Source organism: Dasypus novemcinctus, chromosome 27 (genome assembly GCF_030445035.2).
Source record: "Dasypus novemcinctus isolate mDasNov1 chromosome 27, mDasNov1.1.hap2, whole genome shotgun sequence".
In the NCBI taxonomy this organism is placed as follows: Eukaryota; Metazoa; Chordata; class Mammalia; order Cingulata; family Dasypodidae; genus Dasypus; species Dasypus novemcinctus.
The window spans coordinates 52,047,511-52,065,265 of record NC_080699.1 but is presented as its reverse complement, the minus strand read 5'-3'; the positions used below and the strand labels follow the sequence as shown (position 1 = coordinate 52,065,265).

The window sequence follows — 17,755 nt, the reverse complement described above, 5'->3', positions numbered from 1 at the left end:
CTAACTAGATTTGGTATTGGGAAGTGGGGTGTTGCCTTAATAGATACATGGAGAGGTCTCACAGAGGCTTCACATCGAAGTATTGCTTCTGAACACAGACATGGGTGAAGTTTACCCACATGTTTCCGAGTTGTGTGCAGCCAGTGAGACTTCCCATTGAGGCCTCAGACATCAAAGATAACAAACAGAACTCAGCACTCTGCCCTCCCTGGATTTCCAAATATGTACCCAAAAAAAAGGGAAATCATTGTTGTATTCAAGAATTTCAGAGAGTAGGTTTTTTGCATAAGATAACAACAATTTCACAAGACTTTCATGCTACTTTACTGGAATTGTAGTTGGTGCTGGGGTTTAAGATATATCTAGGGGATTTGAATCTCTGGACTGACAATATGATAGCCACGCCCTGAACCTCAACAGACTTCAACTCCTACACTCTGATTTATGGGACTTACCCCACTCAGCTAACATGGAGTTGAAGAATGTCAACCACCACACCATGGAGCCTAGAGTGCCTACAACTGAAAGCAGGAGGACATCCAGTATCCATGTGGAATCTAAGCCCCCTCTTGACATAGAAGTGCAATGGACACAACCAATCCAATGTCCACAGAGAAAATGTGGCATTGGTGTGGGAAAAGTGGCCATGGTGGCTGCTGGGTATGGGGAATGGGAGGAAGAGATGAGATGTGGAGGCGTTTTCGGGACTTGGAGTTGTCCTGGGTGGTGCTTCACGGACAAGTACGGGACATTGTAGATCCCCCCAGGGCCCACTGGATGGAACGTGGAAGAGTATGGGCTGTGATGTGGACCGTTGACCATGAGATGCAGCGATGCCCAGAGATGTACTTGCCAAATGCAATGGATGTGTCATGATGATGGGAGAGAGTGTTGCTGTGGGGGGAGTGGGGGGTGGGGGCGGTGGGGTTGAATGGGACTTCATATTTTTTTAATGTAATATATTTTTAAAAATGAATAAAAAAGAGATAACAAAAAATAATGTACTTGTAGACAAATAAAAGTATATGAAAAACTGTATATTGAAATTTGATTGACTTTCCCTCCATTTTCTGTACTCCTCTAGGTTCTGTCGTTAAGTACCAACTGTTAAATTTTTGCACATCCTTTCAGATTTACTAATTGAACATTCATGTGAAAGTGACACTGTACCACAACCTTTCTAAGGGCTTTACCTACAGTACTCACATGTTCTTCATTTTTAAAGAAGTTTTAGATCACATGAAAGTTATTTGTAAATATAGGGATTCCCATATACCCCACCTCATCTGCTCACATTTTACACATTTAACAACATATTTCATTATTGTGATATATTTTGACAATTGATGAACAAATATGGAAGCATTGTTACTAACCACGGTCTATAGTTGGCATTACAGTTTACACTATGCCCTGCACAATTTTACAGGTTTTGACAAAATGTATACTGGCCTGTATCTGTCATTGCAATGCCATGTGGAACAATTCCAATATGCCAAAAATGCCCCATGTTACACCTATTCTTCCCTGTGCTTCCCCACAGAAACTGCGGTGATCACTGTCTTTCCATCAATGTGGAAAGGACTTCTAGTCCTAGAGTAATAATCAGTCTACTTTGGTCCATATTTACATTTTCCTGTTATGGGTGTTCATTCCTCAATCTGGAGGATTTTGGAATGCTTATGCCCACACTACTTCTGATTAAGATGGGTTTTAGGTCCTATGGGGCAGATGGAGGAAACACTGTTGCTTGCAGTGCTAGATACTCTCTGTCTTTTGGGATGGGCGTTGTCCATCATCCTTCTTTTGTTACTTAGGCTGGGTGAATCTGAGGAACTGGAGAGTAGGTGTTGGCTGCAACTCTGCTGAGATTCAGGGCTCCACTGGCATATGAACACACTGCAGATTTAAGTCTCTGGGACATACATCTAAAAATGGATATAGTGATAAGTATAGGTTCAAATACATGGGCAGAAAAACCGTGTGTAGGAAATGAGCCTAACTCTGATACACCAGGGAGACTGGCTATCATATATTCTAAGATAAGGCCCACCCATGTGGTGCCAATTTCCTGAGTTTGGCTGAAAGGCCTCAAGTGTCCAGATGTCTCTAGAGCCCACAGCAGCACCCCTGCTTGAAGCATTGTTTTCTATGGCAGTCCTTGAGATCGTCCTGAGATGTGCAGAACACTCATGTCCTTGCATGTGTCAATTATTAGTTGAAAGAAACTGGCTGTGAATCAGCAGTGGTGGTCATTTGTATGGAGCCTTCCATATCATGAAGGGTACTATATTCATTTTCCAGGGCTGCCATACAAAGTACCAAAATCTTGGCCACATAATAGCAAACAGAAAGAATAAGACCTAGAAATGTGTTCTTCTACAGCTCTGGAGCGCAGAAGTCTGGAATCAATGTGTCACAGCACCATGCTCCCTCTGGAGGCCCTAGGGGAAGAGTTCTCCTTTGGCTTTCCCTCTCTTTTGGTGGAGGGTGGCAATCTTTGGTGATCCATGGCATGTAGCTGCATGAGTCCAGCCTCTGCCTCCACATTCATATAGCCTTCTCCCTTTACTGTTTCTTTCTGTGTCCCTTCTCATTTTACAGGGACACTGGCTGATTGGATAAGGGAGCTTGGGAATGGTATTACATGCCTTCTTCTACATCAATGTGCTCTCTGGCTAGGGAAATGTTTCATGTTTCTGGGGAGGTTTAATTTTATTTCTTTTCCCCTTTTGAGTTCCTGAAAACTTTGTTGCAAATGCTTTGGTATTTACATTTTTTTCTGATATCTTTTCATTTTTCTTTCTTTGAGAATTACTCAAAGAATTGGAACTTTATGATAAACACTTAGTGTCTTACACATAAAATTATTTTGTCATTTACTTCAAGTGTCATTTGAAAATTACCCATTTCCTAGATGCCTTAATCACTGTTTCAGTCATCGTGTAGGCACTGCACAGGAGCACTTCCTGGTAAAATATTGGTCAGTGTCTTATTATACCTCTCCTAAACACTCCTCTCCCAATCCTTTCTCCATCCCGCCTTTCTCCACTCCACTCCACACAAACACACATACAGCACAGCAAAGAAATATATTCCCATTTAGGTCCTGCCAACATTGGGGTCACTATAAAGGTCTCCTAATTCTTCACTCAGAACTCTATTCAAAGTTAAGTTATGGTTCATTCCATGCCTTGGCAAATATATCAATTGAGACACTTATAATTAAGGTAAAACATAATCCAAAGTGATGTTTTTATGCATTTTGGGACAAAGGACTTCACAATAAATAAGACCACTATCATTTGTAATTGCCATTCATCTCACTTGACTGGGTCTCTCTTAACAGGAAACTCATTCATTCAGAAGAACAGTCATTACACTTAGGCTGTCAACAATAGGATCTTTGCCATCTTTGTCAGATTCATTCAAAAGGGAGATGATACATGAATAATGTAGCTGTTGTTAAGCAAAGCAGGTAAACTTGGAGTGTGGACTCCTGGGTTGGAAACTAGCTGAGTCTTGAGTAGATGTATCTTGAAAGAATATACGCAAACTGATAATAAGCACAAGAAATGATACTCAATATAATTAATCCTCAATGAAATGCCAATCAAAACCACAATGAGGTGCCCCTTATAACCAGTAGGGTAGCTAATGTTTTTAAGAGGAAATAAAATGAAAAATAACAAATACAAGGGAGGCTGTGAATCAACTGGAAGGCCCATACATTGGTGGAAGGAATGTAAAATGGATCAGCCACATTGGGAAATAGTTTGGCAATCCCTCATTGAGATAAACACGGGATTACCATGGGACCAGCAATCTAACAACTAGGTCTATATATGAAAAGAATTTAACTTAAAAGAGGGACACAAATAGGTATTTGAAAACTCAGTGTTTGTTGCCGCATCATTCAGAATGGCCAAAAGTTTCAAACCACCCAAGTGTCTATCAATATGGAAATCAGTAAAAAAAAAAAAAAAAAAAAAAAAAAAAGCATATCCATGAATGGGATGGGCCACACAAAGTAAAGAAGTTCTGATGCACCCTACTATATGCATGATACTTAAAAACATTATACTGAGGAAATAAGGAAGATATGAAAGAAAGATACTGTTTCAATGTACTTCTTTGAAATATAAGAAAAAGAAAATTCAGAGAAAGAAAAGGAGACTAGACTTTATTACCAGGGCTAGGGAGATAGATTAGTCTCATTGGTTAATGGCTATAGAGTTTCTGTTTCAGGTAATGAGAAAATTTGGAATTGAATGTTTGATGGGAGGGTAACACAACATTGGACATGTAATTAATTGATGATAGTAAATTAATTGTATAGATAAAAATGGGTAAACTGGCAAATTACATGTTATGTAGATGTTAACTTGTTGAAAATTTTTAAAAATCCTGTAGAACAAATGAGAAACTCAAAGTCAGCAAAGATCTGTGAGTGTGAAGCAGTATCTCATGATGTCAATGAGATTCTGGCAATTTTGCTGGATTTCAGAATGGGTCGCATAAGAGTTGGAACCATATCACTGTATCATATTGTACACTTTAGTACCACTTGTTCGTGAGCTATTTCACATTGATTTAGACTCTCTTTAGCTACAAAACCAAGAATCCTATTTCTGATGCCCATGCTTCCTCTCTTTGGTCTCCTTCTTCCATGAAGTGTGTCTGGGTAACTCCACAGTCCATGTTTCCTGACCACCCGGACCTGCGCTTTGTAAGCCCCTGTCTGGGTCAAGCAAAGATCCCTGAATAATATCAGCCACACCCCACTGTACTGACTGTTACTCTGTGTCCCCCTAGCTCCCCTGGAAGACCTGGTGGAGGACCCTCTTCGTGACAGGGAGGATGAAGTGGTTCCACCTAATGTTGAGGTAAGGTCATCTGTTTTGGTCTAAGATAGAAATACTCCTTTCTCCTATTTGTCCTTTTCAATTGAGTAAATATCATAATATATGATGGTGTGAATTATAGATATCACCCACTGGTCAGGGGAAAGGATATTTGGAAGGCTTCTCTTACCAAAAGTGCCCTGATAAAGAAGGCATTAGAAATTGAAGCACCAGGTTCTATAGCATATGATAGTGGGCTTTTGCCTCGGCACCAGTATTCTGCATGGATTCAAACTTTTGTAACTCCCATCACAGTGGTCTGGAAAGTCATATCCATCAGGCAACAATTGAGCCATTCCTAATGTATTTTCCATGTTTATTTATGGGGCCTTTGACTTTACAAATGCTTCCCATCAGTTTTCATAAAATCACCAATACCTGAGAAGATGCTACTCAACATCCTAGGATCCTCATAGTGTTTTCTTTTTTGCAATTGCAGGGGAACTCCAGAGAAAGTGAAAACGGTAGGTATTCTGTGCTAATCCCACATCTGAGGGTAAAATAGAGGTGAAATAAGGAACTTCCAGAAAACTTTCAGCTGGGGACATCCTGGACAAAGCATCATGGTGATGAGGAAATGGTTTCTGTGAAGGGAATCTGCCCTTGTTACTACAGTCTGTGGTTTTGTCTGTGATCTCTTTAGGTTGTGCAGGCTTTGCATGCATGGGAGTTTGGGGAGTGTAGTGTGAGTTTCTGTGGTGTAATTTTGGCTTTGTGTGTGTGCATATATGGGGGCAACCATGAGCAGTTTCCCAGATGTTATATCCCATTTAGACTGGACAATTACCAGGGACAACAGGGACAGTTTTCTCAAGTATACCCCATCACCACTGCATGTTCTATGTACATGAACTTGTTCCACACTCACCAAAGCTGGATCTGGGGTTTGCTTTCTACGACCACAACACAGATGGAAAACTGAGGGCAAAGGTGAACATCCCAAGCTCTTGCACTGCTAAAGGGAAGGTCCTAAATGGGAACCTAGTCACATGTCTTCATACCTTGAGTTACAGACCTGACCTTGCCACTCAGCCATATGCTTACCAGAAACCATACAAGGGAGTTACAGCATCTATAGATGCATACCCCAGAATTACATGAGCCCACAAAGAGACCAAAACTGCCCATCATTATAAAGTAGCCTCAGTGTTCACATGACCTAGGCCAACTCCCTGTGCTGACCACCAGAGACTTTGATACAGTTATTAGTGCTCAAAGGACACAGTAAGCATACATGCTAATGAGCAGCTCCAAATTCTGAGAGTCATGAGGCATCACATAGGATGGCATGATCCATGATAACTGGATTGAGGTCACAGCTCAGGAGCTTACCCAAAGCAGATAGGCATCGGGAGGACAATTTAGTACATATGACAGCATCATCCCAAAGGACACGATAGGCACTCAAATCACGAGTCCCACAAGATGGTCTTTGAAAAATAAGAATGCAGATACATCTTGGTTCTTAACCTGGTGTCCAAACCCCTTGTGGAAACATTCCTAAAGAGTTGCATTTGTGGGTGTTGACACTCAATCTATATGTCCCTACATAATGGCTATCCCATATTTGATGGCCAGTGATATTTCAATATCATTCAATATTTCAATGGCTACCCACACTTGGTGTGGAAAAGAAAGACTGGAAGTAAAACCATGTGATTAATAAGTGTTGCTATTTAAATGGTAAGATTTTAGTACTCCCAATCTTCTGTGATATGTTATCTTTATCCCAATGGGTTAGTGAATAAATGCAATAGAATGCATTACATGGAATGGAATCCAGACCACCAGAAAACTTTGCTTCTAATCAAGTGACAAATTTCTGTAGAACAAATGGTAAATGCAGTGTCTATATATGTGGCATGGAGATTGAATTCATTTGGAGTTGTCCAGAAGATACTGGCACTTAAGTTGAGATATACTATAAAGAGGAGGGATGATGGGACTCAGGCATTGAATCATAGCATGTTTTTCAGTGCCATTTGTACACTGGGTATGGTCAGAAGATTTAGGTTGATACTTGCTTCAGAGCTAGGGATATATATTTTTGTTTCTTTCTGGCTGCTCTCTTTGCATCCTTCCTTCATGATGGACGATGGTCCCACAGCAGTTCTCAGCATGCTTGATAAACTACCTCCTCTACACAATTAAGAATCTTGTCCAAGACTATAAATTTACTTTGAAATTTATGAGAAACACACCAATGTGATGAGTTACTCTGTGTCACCCTAGAAGACCAGGAACAGCTGATGGGGGCACTTCCAAGTGATCAAGAGGATGAAGAGGTCCCATTTAAAGCCAAGGTGAGCTTACTAGTCATTGATCTAAAGTTGATTTTTTGGTCTCTTCCATTGGAATTGATTTCAGATGAGGATACCTGATCATGAACATATTCGATGAAATATTCCATTTCCTTGGGGTGGGAAGCATCATGTGGGGCCTCTTCTAACTGATCCAACATTGAAGAGATCAACCACAAAGGGGAGCAGAAGTTGACAAAGTAGGCTTTTGCTCAGCTACAATTTTGTTCTCCTTGGATTAAGAATTTGTAATCGCCACACAAATTGAATTTAACAAATGTGCGTCCAGGAAAAGCTCATGCCTTTCTTGGTGTGTCTGCTACACCTGCTCATCAGGTTTGCTTGACCCCTATTTCACACCTGAATTTCTAATGCTGCAAATCAAGCAAAAATCCTTTGCAAACAGCCAAAACATGGTCTGATCCTCATAAAGTTTTCTCTAATTGCAGGTGGCCCCAGGAGAAAGTCAAACTGCTGGTATGTATCTAGAATTACTGAATTGAGGTAATTTTGAATTAGATCCTAGGTTTGCCTGGAAAGCCAAGGTGGTTCCAGTTACTGGTGGGATTTTCTGAGGTATGGTTACACATTAAACATTAATTCCTCCTGATAAGGAATATGGTCATGCTCTATTGTTCTCCCAGTAGATGTATTCACTTCACTTGTGTGGATTTGTGTCTATGGCAGTCATGGAGTGTGTATGAGTGAGCCTATTGGAGGGATTGAGAAGGTGTGTGTTGGGGCATTGCTGTGTGTTTCCCTAAGTGAAGCGTCCAACATACACAGGACAACTGTCATTGAAACTTTTCTAAAACACCATCACATCACCACAGCACATATTGCATACAATAACCTGCAAACATCTCACTAGAATCATTCCTGGAATTATGTAAACTCTCCCTATCCCTTACAGCCAGGTTCTGAGGGGCATAAATTAATGACCCGAGATTTCAAATTCCTACGTTGTAGAGACAAGATTTGGACTGAGGCATGTAACCCCTATACTACTACTCTGAACTACTGAATATTACCTAATCACAGGTATGGGTCACTAGTGACAATGAAGGAATTTCCACTGCCTATATATATGTATGTGCCCTAGGCATTTCTTAAACATGACACTCATGTGTTAGATATTCACAGGGGTCACATAACACAGGTTAGCAGGTGCATTTTACAAGATACTTATTCACAGTTATTAGTGTGGAAAACACAGAGAGAGCCCCACATGTTGCTGGTAAACTCACAGACTCTCAGACTCATGAGGTTTCAGTAGGACAAGCTTGCCAATCGCTGCCAGTACTGGTTCACAGCTCAGCACATGGCCCAAGCAGACAGACAAGGAGAGATATTTTCATCTATTTAATAACATTATCACCATAAGCCATTAAAAAAAAAAGATCATTCTGTGAGCTACTCATTTGAGGAAGAGTAATGAGTAAGAACTCAAATTCCCTCTTAGCCATTAGGTTCATGTTCATCATTCGTATTTCAAGTTTCCCTTATAGCTAGTATAGAGATTCATGCTCAACCCTCAATCGATCCTAACTAACTCTCCCACTGTGGGATGGATCATATAAGCATGGAGAGTCACATCACGCAATGAATACAAAAACATGGTAATGAAAAGGAAGATGAAGGGAAAATATCACATGGTGAACATTGGGTACTTGTAAATGGTAGTCCATGAGTATTATGACAAACCCTATAATTATCTTTATGACACGTGTTAGTGACTCAATACAAAAGAATACCTTGTCTAGAATTAAATCCAGTCAACCAATAAATGAATAAATAAAACACTATACAACAGATTAGTATTGTAGTAGGAGCACTTTGCATTAGTGGAGATGGAAATGACCTTGGAAAGTTCAAAAGGGCATTGACAACTTGTCTAGATTCAAAACAGGAAGGGGGGAGCAGATTTTGTCTCAACGGACAGAGTGTCCACCTACCACATGGGAGTTCCAGGGTTCACACCCAGGGCCTCCTGACCCGTGCGATGAGCTGGCCCACACGCAGTGCTGATGCGCACAAGGAGAGCAGTGCCACGCAGGGTTGTCCCCCACACAGGGAAACCCCACACACAAGGAGTGTGCCCTATAAGGAAAGCCACCCAGCATGAAAAAAGCGCAGCCTGCCCAGGAATGGCTCCACACACATGGATAGCTGACGCAACAAGATGACACAACAAAAAGAGACACAGGTTCCCAGTGCTGCTGACAAGAATATAAGTGGACACAGAAGAACACACAACGAATGGACACAGAAAGCAGACAACTGGGGGGGGGGGGAGCAGTAGGGAGGAAGGGGAGAGAAATAAAAAGTAAATCTTAAAGAAAATAATAAAAACACAACTATTATAAAAAACAGGAAGGAAAAGTGATGGAGCTCTGTAAGTAATACCATCTGTTTAATACTATTTTTAGATTGAATATATCATGTTGAATTTGGATGCCTTTAGGTACACAGACACAAAGTCTTCATTTCTCATTTTTTTTACCTGTTCCTCTTCTCCTTTACCATCCTTCTTCAACCAAGGAGGATGGCCCAGCAATATATTTTTACAGACTTATTACCCCTCAGGTCCCTATTTTCTTGCCCATTGCAGTGTCAGGGTAGGTCTCTGAGTAACCCATGAACACTGCCCAATGTATTGACATTTACTCTGTGTCCTCCCAGGAACCCCTAAGAGCCTGCTGGATGAGTCCCCCAGTGAGAGGGAAGATGAGGAGGTTCCATCAAATTCCAAGGTATGGTCACCCATTCTTTCTCTGATGTCAAATTGCTGATTTTAAGTTTTTTTGTTTTTTGTTTTTTTCCTTTCTTTTATTTGCCAATTGAGTTCAGATATGAAAATCAGACCAAATAATTATAGATGATGTCTGCAATTTCCTGAGTCAGAAGAGTGTTCATTTGGAACCCTTTACTAACATCTCTGCTTCAAGAGGGACTTCAAGGAGTCCCCTCTACATTATAGGGCTAGGTTTCCTCCTCCATAGATGGGAGAGATGCATAAAACAGGAAATGCTGTGCCTTTCCACAAGTGTCTGTTACAATTACTTTTTGGGCCTTCATCTCAACCCGTTTCCCATCTAGTTTTCTAAAGGCAGCAACAGAGTAACCCAACTGTGCAAACACTATACAGCCTGCTCCAGTCCTCAGAGTGTTTTCATTTCTCTAATTGTAGGTGGCTTCAGGAGTAAGTGAAAATGGTATGTATTTTGGCATCACTTTACTTCTTTTTTAAAAACATCTAGATGATTTAAACTAGGAGTTTCATGCTTTCTTTACTGTGGAAAGCATCCTGATTTTACCTTCCATGTGGGCATAAGAAATAGAGGGGTCCTTCTGTTTTAGAGGAAGAAAAATGGCCACATTGTACAGTACTTTTAGCAGTTGTGTTCCCCTTAGGTGGATTGGGTTTTTGTTCATATCCCATGATAGTTGCACACTTTACGTGTATTTAAATGTTCAAAGTTCAACAATAACAGTGGGCTTCAAAATGGGCAGGAGGAGTGGTAAGAAACTGTCATTGAACAACATCCTCTTTTTTAGTACCTTTGCAGGTTCCTTTTATGGTGCTTTGGGACGTCTTTAGCCACAGTGCCAAGGACTGCATCCCTTTGTGTTACTGCTCCTCCCTGTTGCCCTCCTTCCACTCCTTAGCAGCTCACTTAGTCTTGCTGAATACCTGCCTCCTTGTTATTCTAATCCCTCGTCCAAGTCAAGCAATGCTTCTTGACTGAACCCAGAGCAACTACCCCAATGTACTGATGCTAACTCTCTGTCTTCCTAGCTCCCCCTGAGGGCCTGCTGGAGGAACTTCAAAGTGCCAAGGCCATAGAGCACACTCCATTTACTTACACCAAGGTAAGGCCAACTTTCTTTATCTGAGATAGAACCATTGCATTCTTGGTTTCTTTCATTTCTCATCCAATTCAGTTATGAAAATTTGACCACGTACAATATAGATGAGAGGTTCAAATGCTTGGTGGGTCAGTGTTCAGTGGGCATCTTTTAGGAGCTAATCCCAGTTTAAAGGGGGCAATCATAAATGACAGCATCAGGTTATAAACTATATGGCAGGAGGACATTCTTTAGCAGAAATTTTTTCACCTGGAATTAAGAATTTTGTACTTAGTAATCAAAATGTACTTGAGAGATGCATCACCCAGGACTGTTCATGCTTTACACCTGCTTTTGGTTTTCCTTAACTTCATTCTTTCCCTCTTGTATTCTGAAGTCTCCAAGAGGACACAAGCCTCTTGTATCACTATAGATTAAGTTCTGATTCTTACGGCATTATCTTCTCTGTAAAATTGCAGCCAATCCCAAGAGCAAGCAACAATGGTAAGTATTCTGAAGTCATACACTTGCTGAGAAAAAGTCCAGATATTAAAAAACATGAGCCTTCCTTGTCAATTGAGTTTAAAGAGGTTCCTGATGACAACCTCCTTGAGGGAATGAGGATTTGGGTGTGGTGAATGAAATGGACATTCCAGGTAAGAACTAGGGTTGTCTTTCTTAAGAAGTCGAGTACTGATTAGTTGGCATGTGTTTGTCTGCATGAAAGTGGTGTGTGTTTACATGTGTATGTTTGTGATGTGATTCTCAGGATACACGTTTTGATTCTCAATGGGCATGCGTACAAATGTGAGTCTTTAATGTGTTTTCTGGATTTTTCACACACCAAACAGCACAATGACTAGTGTCAACTTTCTTTGTAAAAAATCCCATCAATATCTCTTCAAATATTATCAAATTATGTCCTAAATTAGTGTGGCTTACAATATGTCAAGTATACCGCAATAACGCAAGAATAATCCATCAACATCAAAGACAATTTTCACGAAGCTCTACAGGGACTGAAATGTGGTACAGGACCCTTCTTTCTGGGATGTAATAATATGTCTTGGCTTAATCATAAATCTCTCCTCTTTGTAAGGCTTTACTTATACCTCAAAGCATTTTGAATGGTCAGGATGAAAGAAAGGCAGACATACATGTCCCTTCATTAACATATGAGACAGGGAAGTTTCGAGAAGGTGAAAGAAAATCTTCAGAACTGGACATTTAATGAATACAGACCAAAGAACTTGAGATTTTAGGTGCTTTGACTCCTAATCCACACGTTTTCTTCAAGCCCCTTCTGCCTGGCAGAGTCTCTAAAGTTCTCCTACGAATTTGTCAACATTTGTCATTTTAGTTCACACAGCCAGGGCATCTAGAGCAGATTCTAGTTTTTGCAGTTTTGCTAAAGCCCAACGCCCATTTGTGCTGGCAGCTGTGGTAGGGATGATGCAGAAGGGAACATGTTCATCCTCACAAAATGCTCCCCAAGGCAGCAGCCCAGAGTCTAGCACTAGGTCTGTGCTTTGAACTCATCTAAGACAGAGCATGCCCAAAGAGTCATAATTTCAGGGTGACAAGATTGGAGGTCAGTGCTCTATTTTCCAGCTAAATAAGGGAGTGCGAAGTTGAGAGCTGATACCTTCCCCTCCTCTCCCTCACTTGCAAGCACTTTGCAAATTCTTGCTAAGGCCTCAGGCTCCAGAGGGACCCAGGAAGGTCTTAGAACCCAGGGTAGAGAGCTGGGTTTTCCTATGGTAGCCAGCAAGGTCTCAAGGAAGAAGGGAGGGATGGGAGTGGCCCAATCCTTAATAACGGTCCTGTGGATCTTTGTTTTCCTAAAGACTGGCTTGCGGACCGCAAGTATGACTCCACTAGCAGCGATGACGCCGACGACAATCCAGGTAGGTTACAATTCTCAAGGAAGGATCCAATGGAGAAGATACCAAGATCAGTAGTTATACCTGGTGCCTTCGAGTCTATGGAAGGGGGCATGATATTAGAAAGTATAGGAAATACTTATGAGGGCCTGCTTCCATCTTTTCGTTTTCAATAACATAAAAGTAGGAGATATAATGACCGTGAGCTTTGTGTCTGTTGTGTGTTAAATGAAATTTCCATGTATTTTTTTTTTAATTAACTTCCCACGGATTAGTTTTTTCATGTCTTCTCAACAGTCTGACAACAAAACTTTGGTTTCCTTTGCTTAGCCTCCCATAGTAACTGATACAAGAGATTGTGGTTTGGATTTAAGTGTTGAACTTCAATGGAGCGGGTCTGTTGGGACACAACCTCTCAGGTTGTCACCTGGACCTGGGACAAAGTGTTTTTGGCTAGTGCCAGATGGCACTTGAGAAGTAGGGCCTCATCCCGTGCAATTTTAGATCTAGTTTTACTTTCTTCATGTTCCATCCTTACTGTGGATCCTGCTTTAAAGGTTAACCATGGGTTGGAAGCCATGAAGAACATTTTCTCTGGGCTTAGCATGTACCTGTGTCCTTGAGAGGCGTGGCTAAAGCACATTCTTGAACTCACTATTATTTTGCACTTCCAACCCAAATCCAAAATGCCAATGTAGTTTGGAAACCTAAATTTAATTACATCTGAGAATGGTTTGATTCCAGTTGCCCCAGAAGAGGTTTCAAAGCCCAGCAGGCTTTCTGAGGACTTGTGTGAATGGGCCACTGACTTGTTTCACACACTGGCTCTCAGAGTCCTACTGAGCTGGTGCTCTGGAATTGAGTATGCCCAAATCAGAGCCTCTTGGCAGCAGGGCCACAGGTTTCCTCCTGCTCTTTGAATTCAGTGCTATGGTCAGCAATGCCCTGTTTCTCAAGCAATATTCCTTTCTCTCCCTGTGCCTTTCCACAGGCTTCTCAAAGCACCCAAGGTACCCAGGCCTAAGAAGGCTTGATGGAGCCTAGAAGGCTGAATTCATTTAAATGGCCACACATTCTACACAAGGCTATTAACACACTTGCAAGATAAGGGAATGTGGACAAGTTACTTTACGTCTAATTTCCTGTTAATCCTCTCTAAATCGTTTTTTGTTTTTTTTTTTGGAACCTATGGAGATGTTGAGAGGACAGAATGTTTGCTTCACACCTAAAGCCATAACAGACACTTCAAAAACCACTTGATTTTGGGGGTTGGTGGTAGCTCTCTTCCACAAGATCTGATTCAACTCCAGAGCCTGAGCGTTGCATCTGGCATTGGTTGAATTGGTAATAGGCCAATCCATTGAATGGAGAGGGTGGCATGATATGCTTGATCATTCCCCTATGTTCTCATAAGGAAGAACAATGTGAATGGAAGACAAGAATAAAGGAAATAAGCAGTACTGGGAGAGAGAAGAGAGGCAGGGAGGTTCTGAGGCAAGATGATGGAAAGGAAATCAACATCATGCTTAGCAAGACATAGAGAATATGCCTGCCTTCTTTGAGGACAAGGAGGAAATGGGCATTCCTCCCCAAAGTTATAGTATGTGAGGTCTGGTAAACGGACCCTGTTGACATTAGGCCAACCACACAGGGCACAGGAGACGCTATCGAGGCCCAAAGAAAGTTGGGAGTGATACAGACAGAATTGGGTGCCAAGCTCAGGTCACAGTATGACAAAGACAATAGGGGCTCTAATTCTCCCCTGAACCCTAACTTTCGCCTTTCCTTTTGCAAGGTCACCCTATCACGGTCACCGCAATGGTACACTCAGAGGCGTTTTTCTCGGACTCAGAAGAGTCAGACGTAGAGAATGGCAATATGCATGTAATTTATTTCCTCTTCTTGCCTAATTTTAAAATCTTCCTGTTTCTTCTTTGTAAACATTCCTTTGTAGCTCTTCTCTTTTCCTCTCCTTTTACAATTGTCATCTCAAAGGTCCTGGTAGCCTCCAGGAAGGTGAGGTTATACAATTGACAATGTTTTTAAAATGTTTCTCCACCTTCTTCACCTACTGTATTTTAACATTGCATGGATTTCCAACCCTACTATGCACCATACATCAACTGGTGTGTCCCTGAATGGCCCAGGCAAGAAGTTGTGCTGAAGTCTGAAGCATTGGCCCACATCATGTGGGGTTGGCCCCTGGGAAGTTTTTTCTGGGATGGACTCTCCCTTCACTGCCGTGTTCCTACCCATATATGGCTCTGGAAAAGCAAGTGTGTTCTCTACCCTGCAGCTGTCTACACTCTTTGAGGAGGAGGAGTCTGTTGACATCAACCTTCTTTTCCGAGAATGCACAGAAGGAATCAACGATGCAAAAAGAGAGGAAGAAGAGGAAGAAGACATGTTAGTGTGGAGTAGTGGGTAGGATGAAGAGGGAAGGGAAACAAGTTCACGTGCACTAACTTTCTTTGCCACTTCAGGAAATTCAGCGTTCATGAGGAGTTTGCTGGAGTGCCTGCAACTGTGTGTGAATATGGAGGCGGAGATAGGAATCTGATGGGGAACATGAGCACAGGCAAGTGAAGGGTGCCCTGAGAACCCCTCCCCATGAGTAGAAGTGCTTTCCACGTAAGCCCTAAAGCTGATCAGCTATGCCTTCCCTTAGCTCCTTAATTTGTAGGAGGGCTCTAGCCCTCTTCAGGACCAAAGTTTGCCCTCCCAATCCACTAAGGCCTGCCAAATCCTCCTGTCTTTCTTTCTGAGTGTGGTGGACACTGTGGAGTAACCTAGAGTGCCACCAGTTCTCATAGGGAAAGGGTGAATTAGCCTGTGTTAGTTTGCCAGGGCTGCTTTATCTGATAGCAGTGATTAACTGAGGTAAACACAGGAACTGACACTCAGTTTAGGAGATTAGACGCGAAATCTAGGTGTCAGCATGATGATGCTTTCCCTGATGCTGCCAGCAACACATAACTCAACCTCTGCCTCCATCAACTGATCATCTGTCTTCATCTGTCTCCCGGGGCTCCTGCTCTGAATTTGTCTAGTCTTCCTCTCTTTGGAAGGACTCCAAGCATATAGGATTAAGGTCACCCAGATGCAGGCTGGCCTCCCCTTCACTAGTAAGATCTCTGACGACCCTATTCACAGATGATTTTGCATCCATAGGTGCGCAGGTGAGGATGAAAGCATGAGTTTATGGCTGCCCATTATTCAATCCAGAACCCAGAACACTGGGGTCACTCTCAGGCAAACAGGGTAGCTATTGAGGCCCTGTTTTCTACCTCAGTGGGACCTGAGTCACTGCTGCCCAAGCCCTGGGGTTCTAAGCCTCTGTAGTTTCCTTCCACATCCCACTTCAGCTCACACTCATTTTCTCAAGCTGTACTTCTTTACAATTTATTCATGTATGTAGAATTCAAACAAACACAAAGCACAAAGGAAATCTCCCTGCAGGGCTTGCTAGGAATGAGAAAATCAGAGAGGATTGCATGTTACTTAAGTCTCCTTATTTATTTTATAGCATTTAAGTAATAACTCTTATTAGATTATGATGAGTGTTTTGTAATACATGTTGGAATATCTTAATGTAAGAAAATATATGATTTTGGCATCACAGTCACTTTATATTAAAATGGGTTGCACAGTAAGCTCAGTGTTTGATTTAGAATGAAACTGTTAAATAGGGAAAGTGCTCCAAGAATCTGTCCCTTTTTGATCTGAGGCTTTCACCACTGGATGCTGTTGAGGACCAGGGTGGAGGGAGCAAGGTTATCACTTCCATGCCTCTCCCTTCAGAATTCCTGCCCCTCGCCTGCCCCAGGGAGATGGGACTCTGCCTTTTCTTTCTAGAGGACTCGAGCCCACCTTTTCCTCTGCATCAGTTTTGTTCTTCAGAGGACATTCACTTGAAAGGTGCCCAATCTAGCAATCAGGTCACAGCCCTTTGCCTGGAAATTTAGAGACACTCTTAGTCATAGACAGCACCTTCTGCAGACAGCAGCAGTAGGAATTCAGTCCCTCTGGATCTGGCTCCTGGGATATCATGGACCGAAGATCACCTCTCCGGGGTTGGTCTGAGGTAACTTTTGAGTCCTGCAAACCACCTCAGGGAAACCTAAGCTCCTACCACCTCTGTACCTCCCCAGTGATTCCAGATCCCGTATTTGTGTTGCAGATCCTACAACTGACTGCTACAAGGATGCTGAGCTGGAGGCCTCAGCCTGAAGCTGAGTAGAACTGGAGATCTTATGGCGCTTGGAGACACTTATGTGCTCACCCTTCTACTCCATTGTGAATGAACAACTAAGTGGCACTTTAGTTTTTAATCCAAAGACTTAGATGAAGTCTTAGAAATAGGTTTTACTTTTAATTTTATGTCATATTAAACAGTTTTTGTACCTTTGCTACTTACATTTCTTATTCTTTACGTAATAAGTAAAGAAATATACTGATAAGTACCCTAAACAATATTAGAGCTATATGAATTATAATATCTGGTCTCTGTATTGGCTCCCACCAAGGTGATACACTCACTCATGGAATCTTAATCATTGAGTGTTAGTTGAAAAAATAACTGGAAACTGACAGCTTATCATAAGTCCTCCTGTCAATGGGTTTTTGAAATTGCATTTACTGAACTATGTTCAGTCACCTGGAATGGGTCATGCCAAAAATACTCATCTTGGTCTAGCAGGATAACTTGAATTTCAGGGCCTTTTTCACTTACATTTCAGTGTTGCTGTGTATAAAACCATGATTCACATTTCATTCCACAAATGTTACCCCATTTGCATCTGGCACAAAATCTTGTTCT

General features: G+C 41.8%; 2 protein-coding genes across 12 annotated transcripts in view; one reads left to right on the top strand and one right to left on the bottom strand.

The window, feature by feature from the left end:
- The window catches only part of LOC131276341 (protein IWS1 homolog), a 39,186-nt gene extending 21,838 nt beyond the window's left edge, over window positions 1-17,348 (top strand). For 4 of the 5 annotated variants that reach the window (XM_071212443.1, XM_071212442.1, XM_058289498.1 and 1 more), the window contains 13 exons: window positions 4,816-4,886; window positions 5,344-5,368; window positions 7,137-7,207; window positions 7,654-7,681; window positions 9,887-9,957; window positions 10,395-10,419; window positions 11,004-11,077; window positions 11,533-11,557; window positions 12,901-12,960; window positions 14,732-14,820; window positions 15,233-15,342; window positions 15,420-15,514; window positions 17,117-17,348. In XM_071212443.1, coding sequence (XP_071068544.1) covers window positions 4,816-4,886; window positions 5,344-5,368; window positions 7,137-7,207; window positions 7,654-7,681; window positions 9,887-9,957; window positions 10,395-10,419; window positions 11,004-11,077; window positions 11,533-11,557; window positions 12,901-12,960; window positions 14,732-14,820; window positions 15,233-15,342; window positions 15,420-15,514; window positions 17,117-17,166 — 794 coding nt within the window. In that variant the 3' untranslated portion in view covers window positions 17,167-17,348. The remainder of the gene's footprint in view (window positions 1-4,815; window positions 4,887-5,343; window positions 5,369-7,136; window positions 7,208-7,653; window positions 7,682-9,886; window positions 9,958-10,394; window positions 10,420-11,003; window positions 11,078-11,532; window positions 11,558-12,900; window positions 12,961-14,731; window positions 14,821-15,232; window positions 15,343-15,419; window positions 15,515-17,116) is intronic. The other variant, XM_058289497.2, reaches the window with a different exon arrangement.
- Window positions 1-17,755, bottom strand: part of LOC111765509 (protein IWS1 homolog) — a 99,393-nt gene that overhangs the window by 62,232 nt on the left and 19,406 nt on the right. The window lies entirely within an intron of this gene.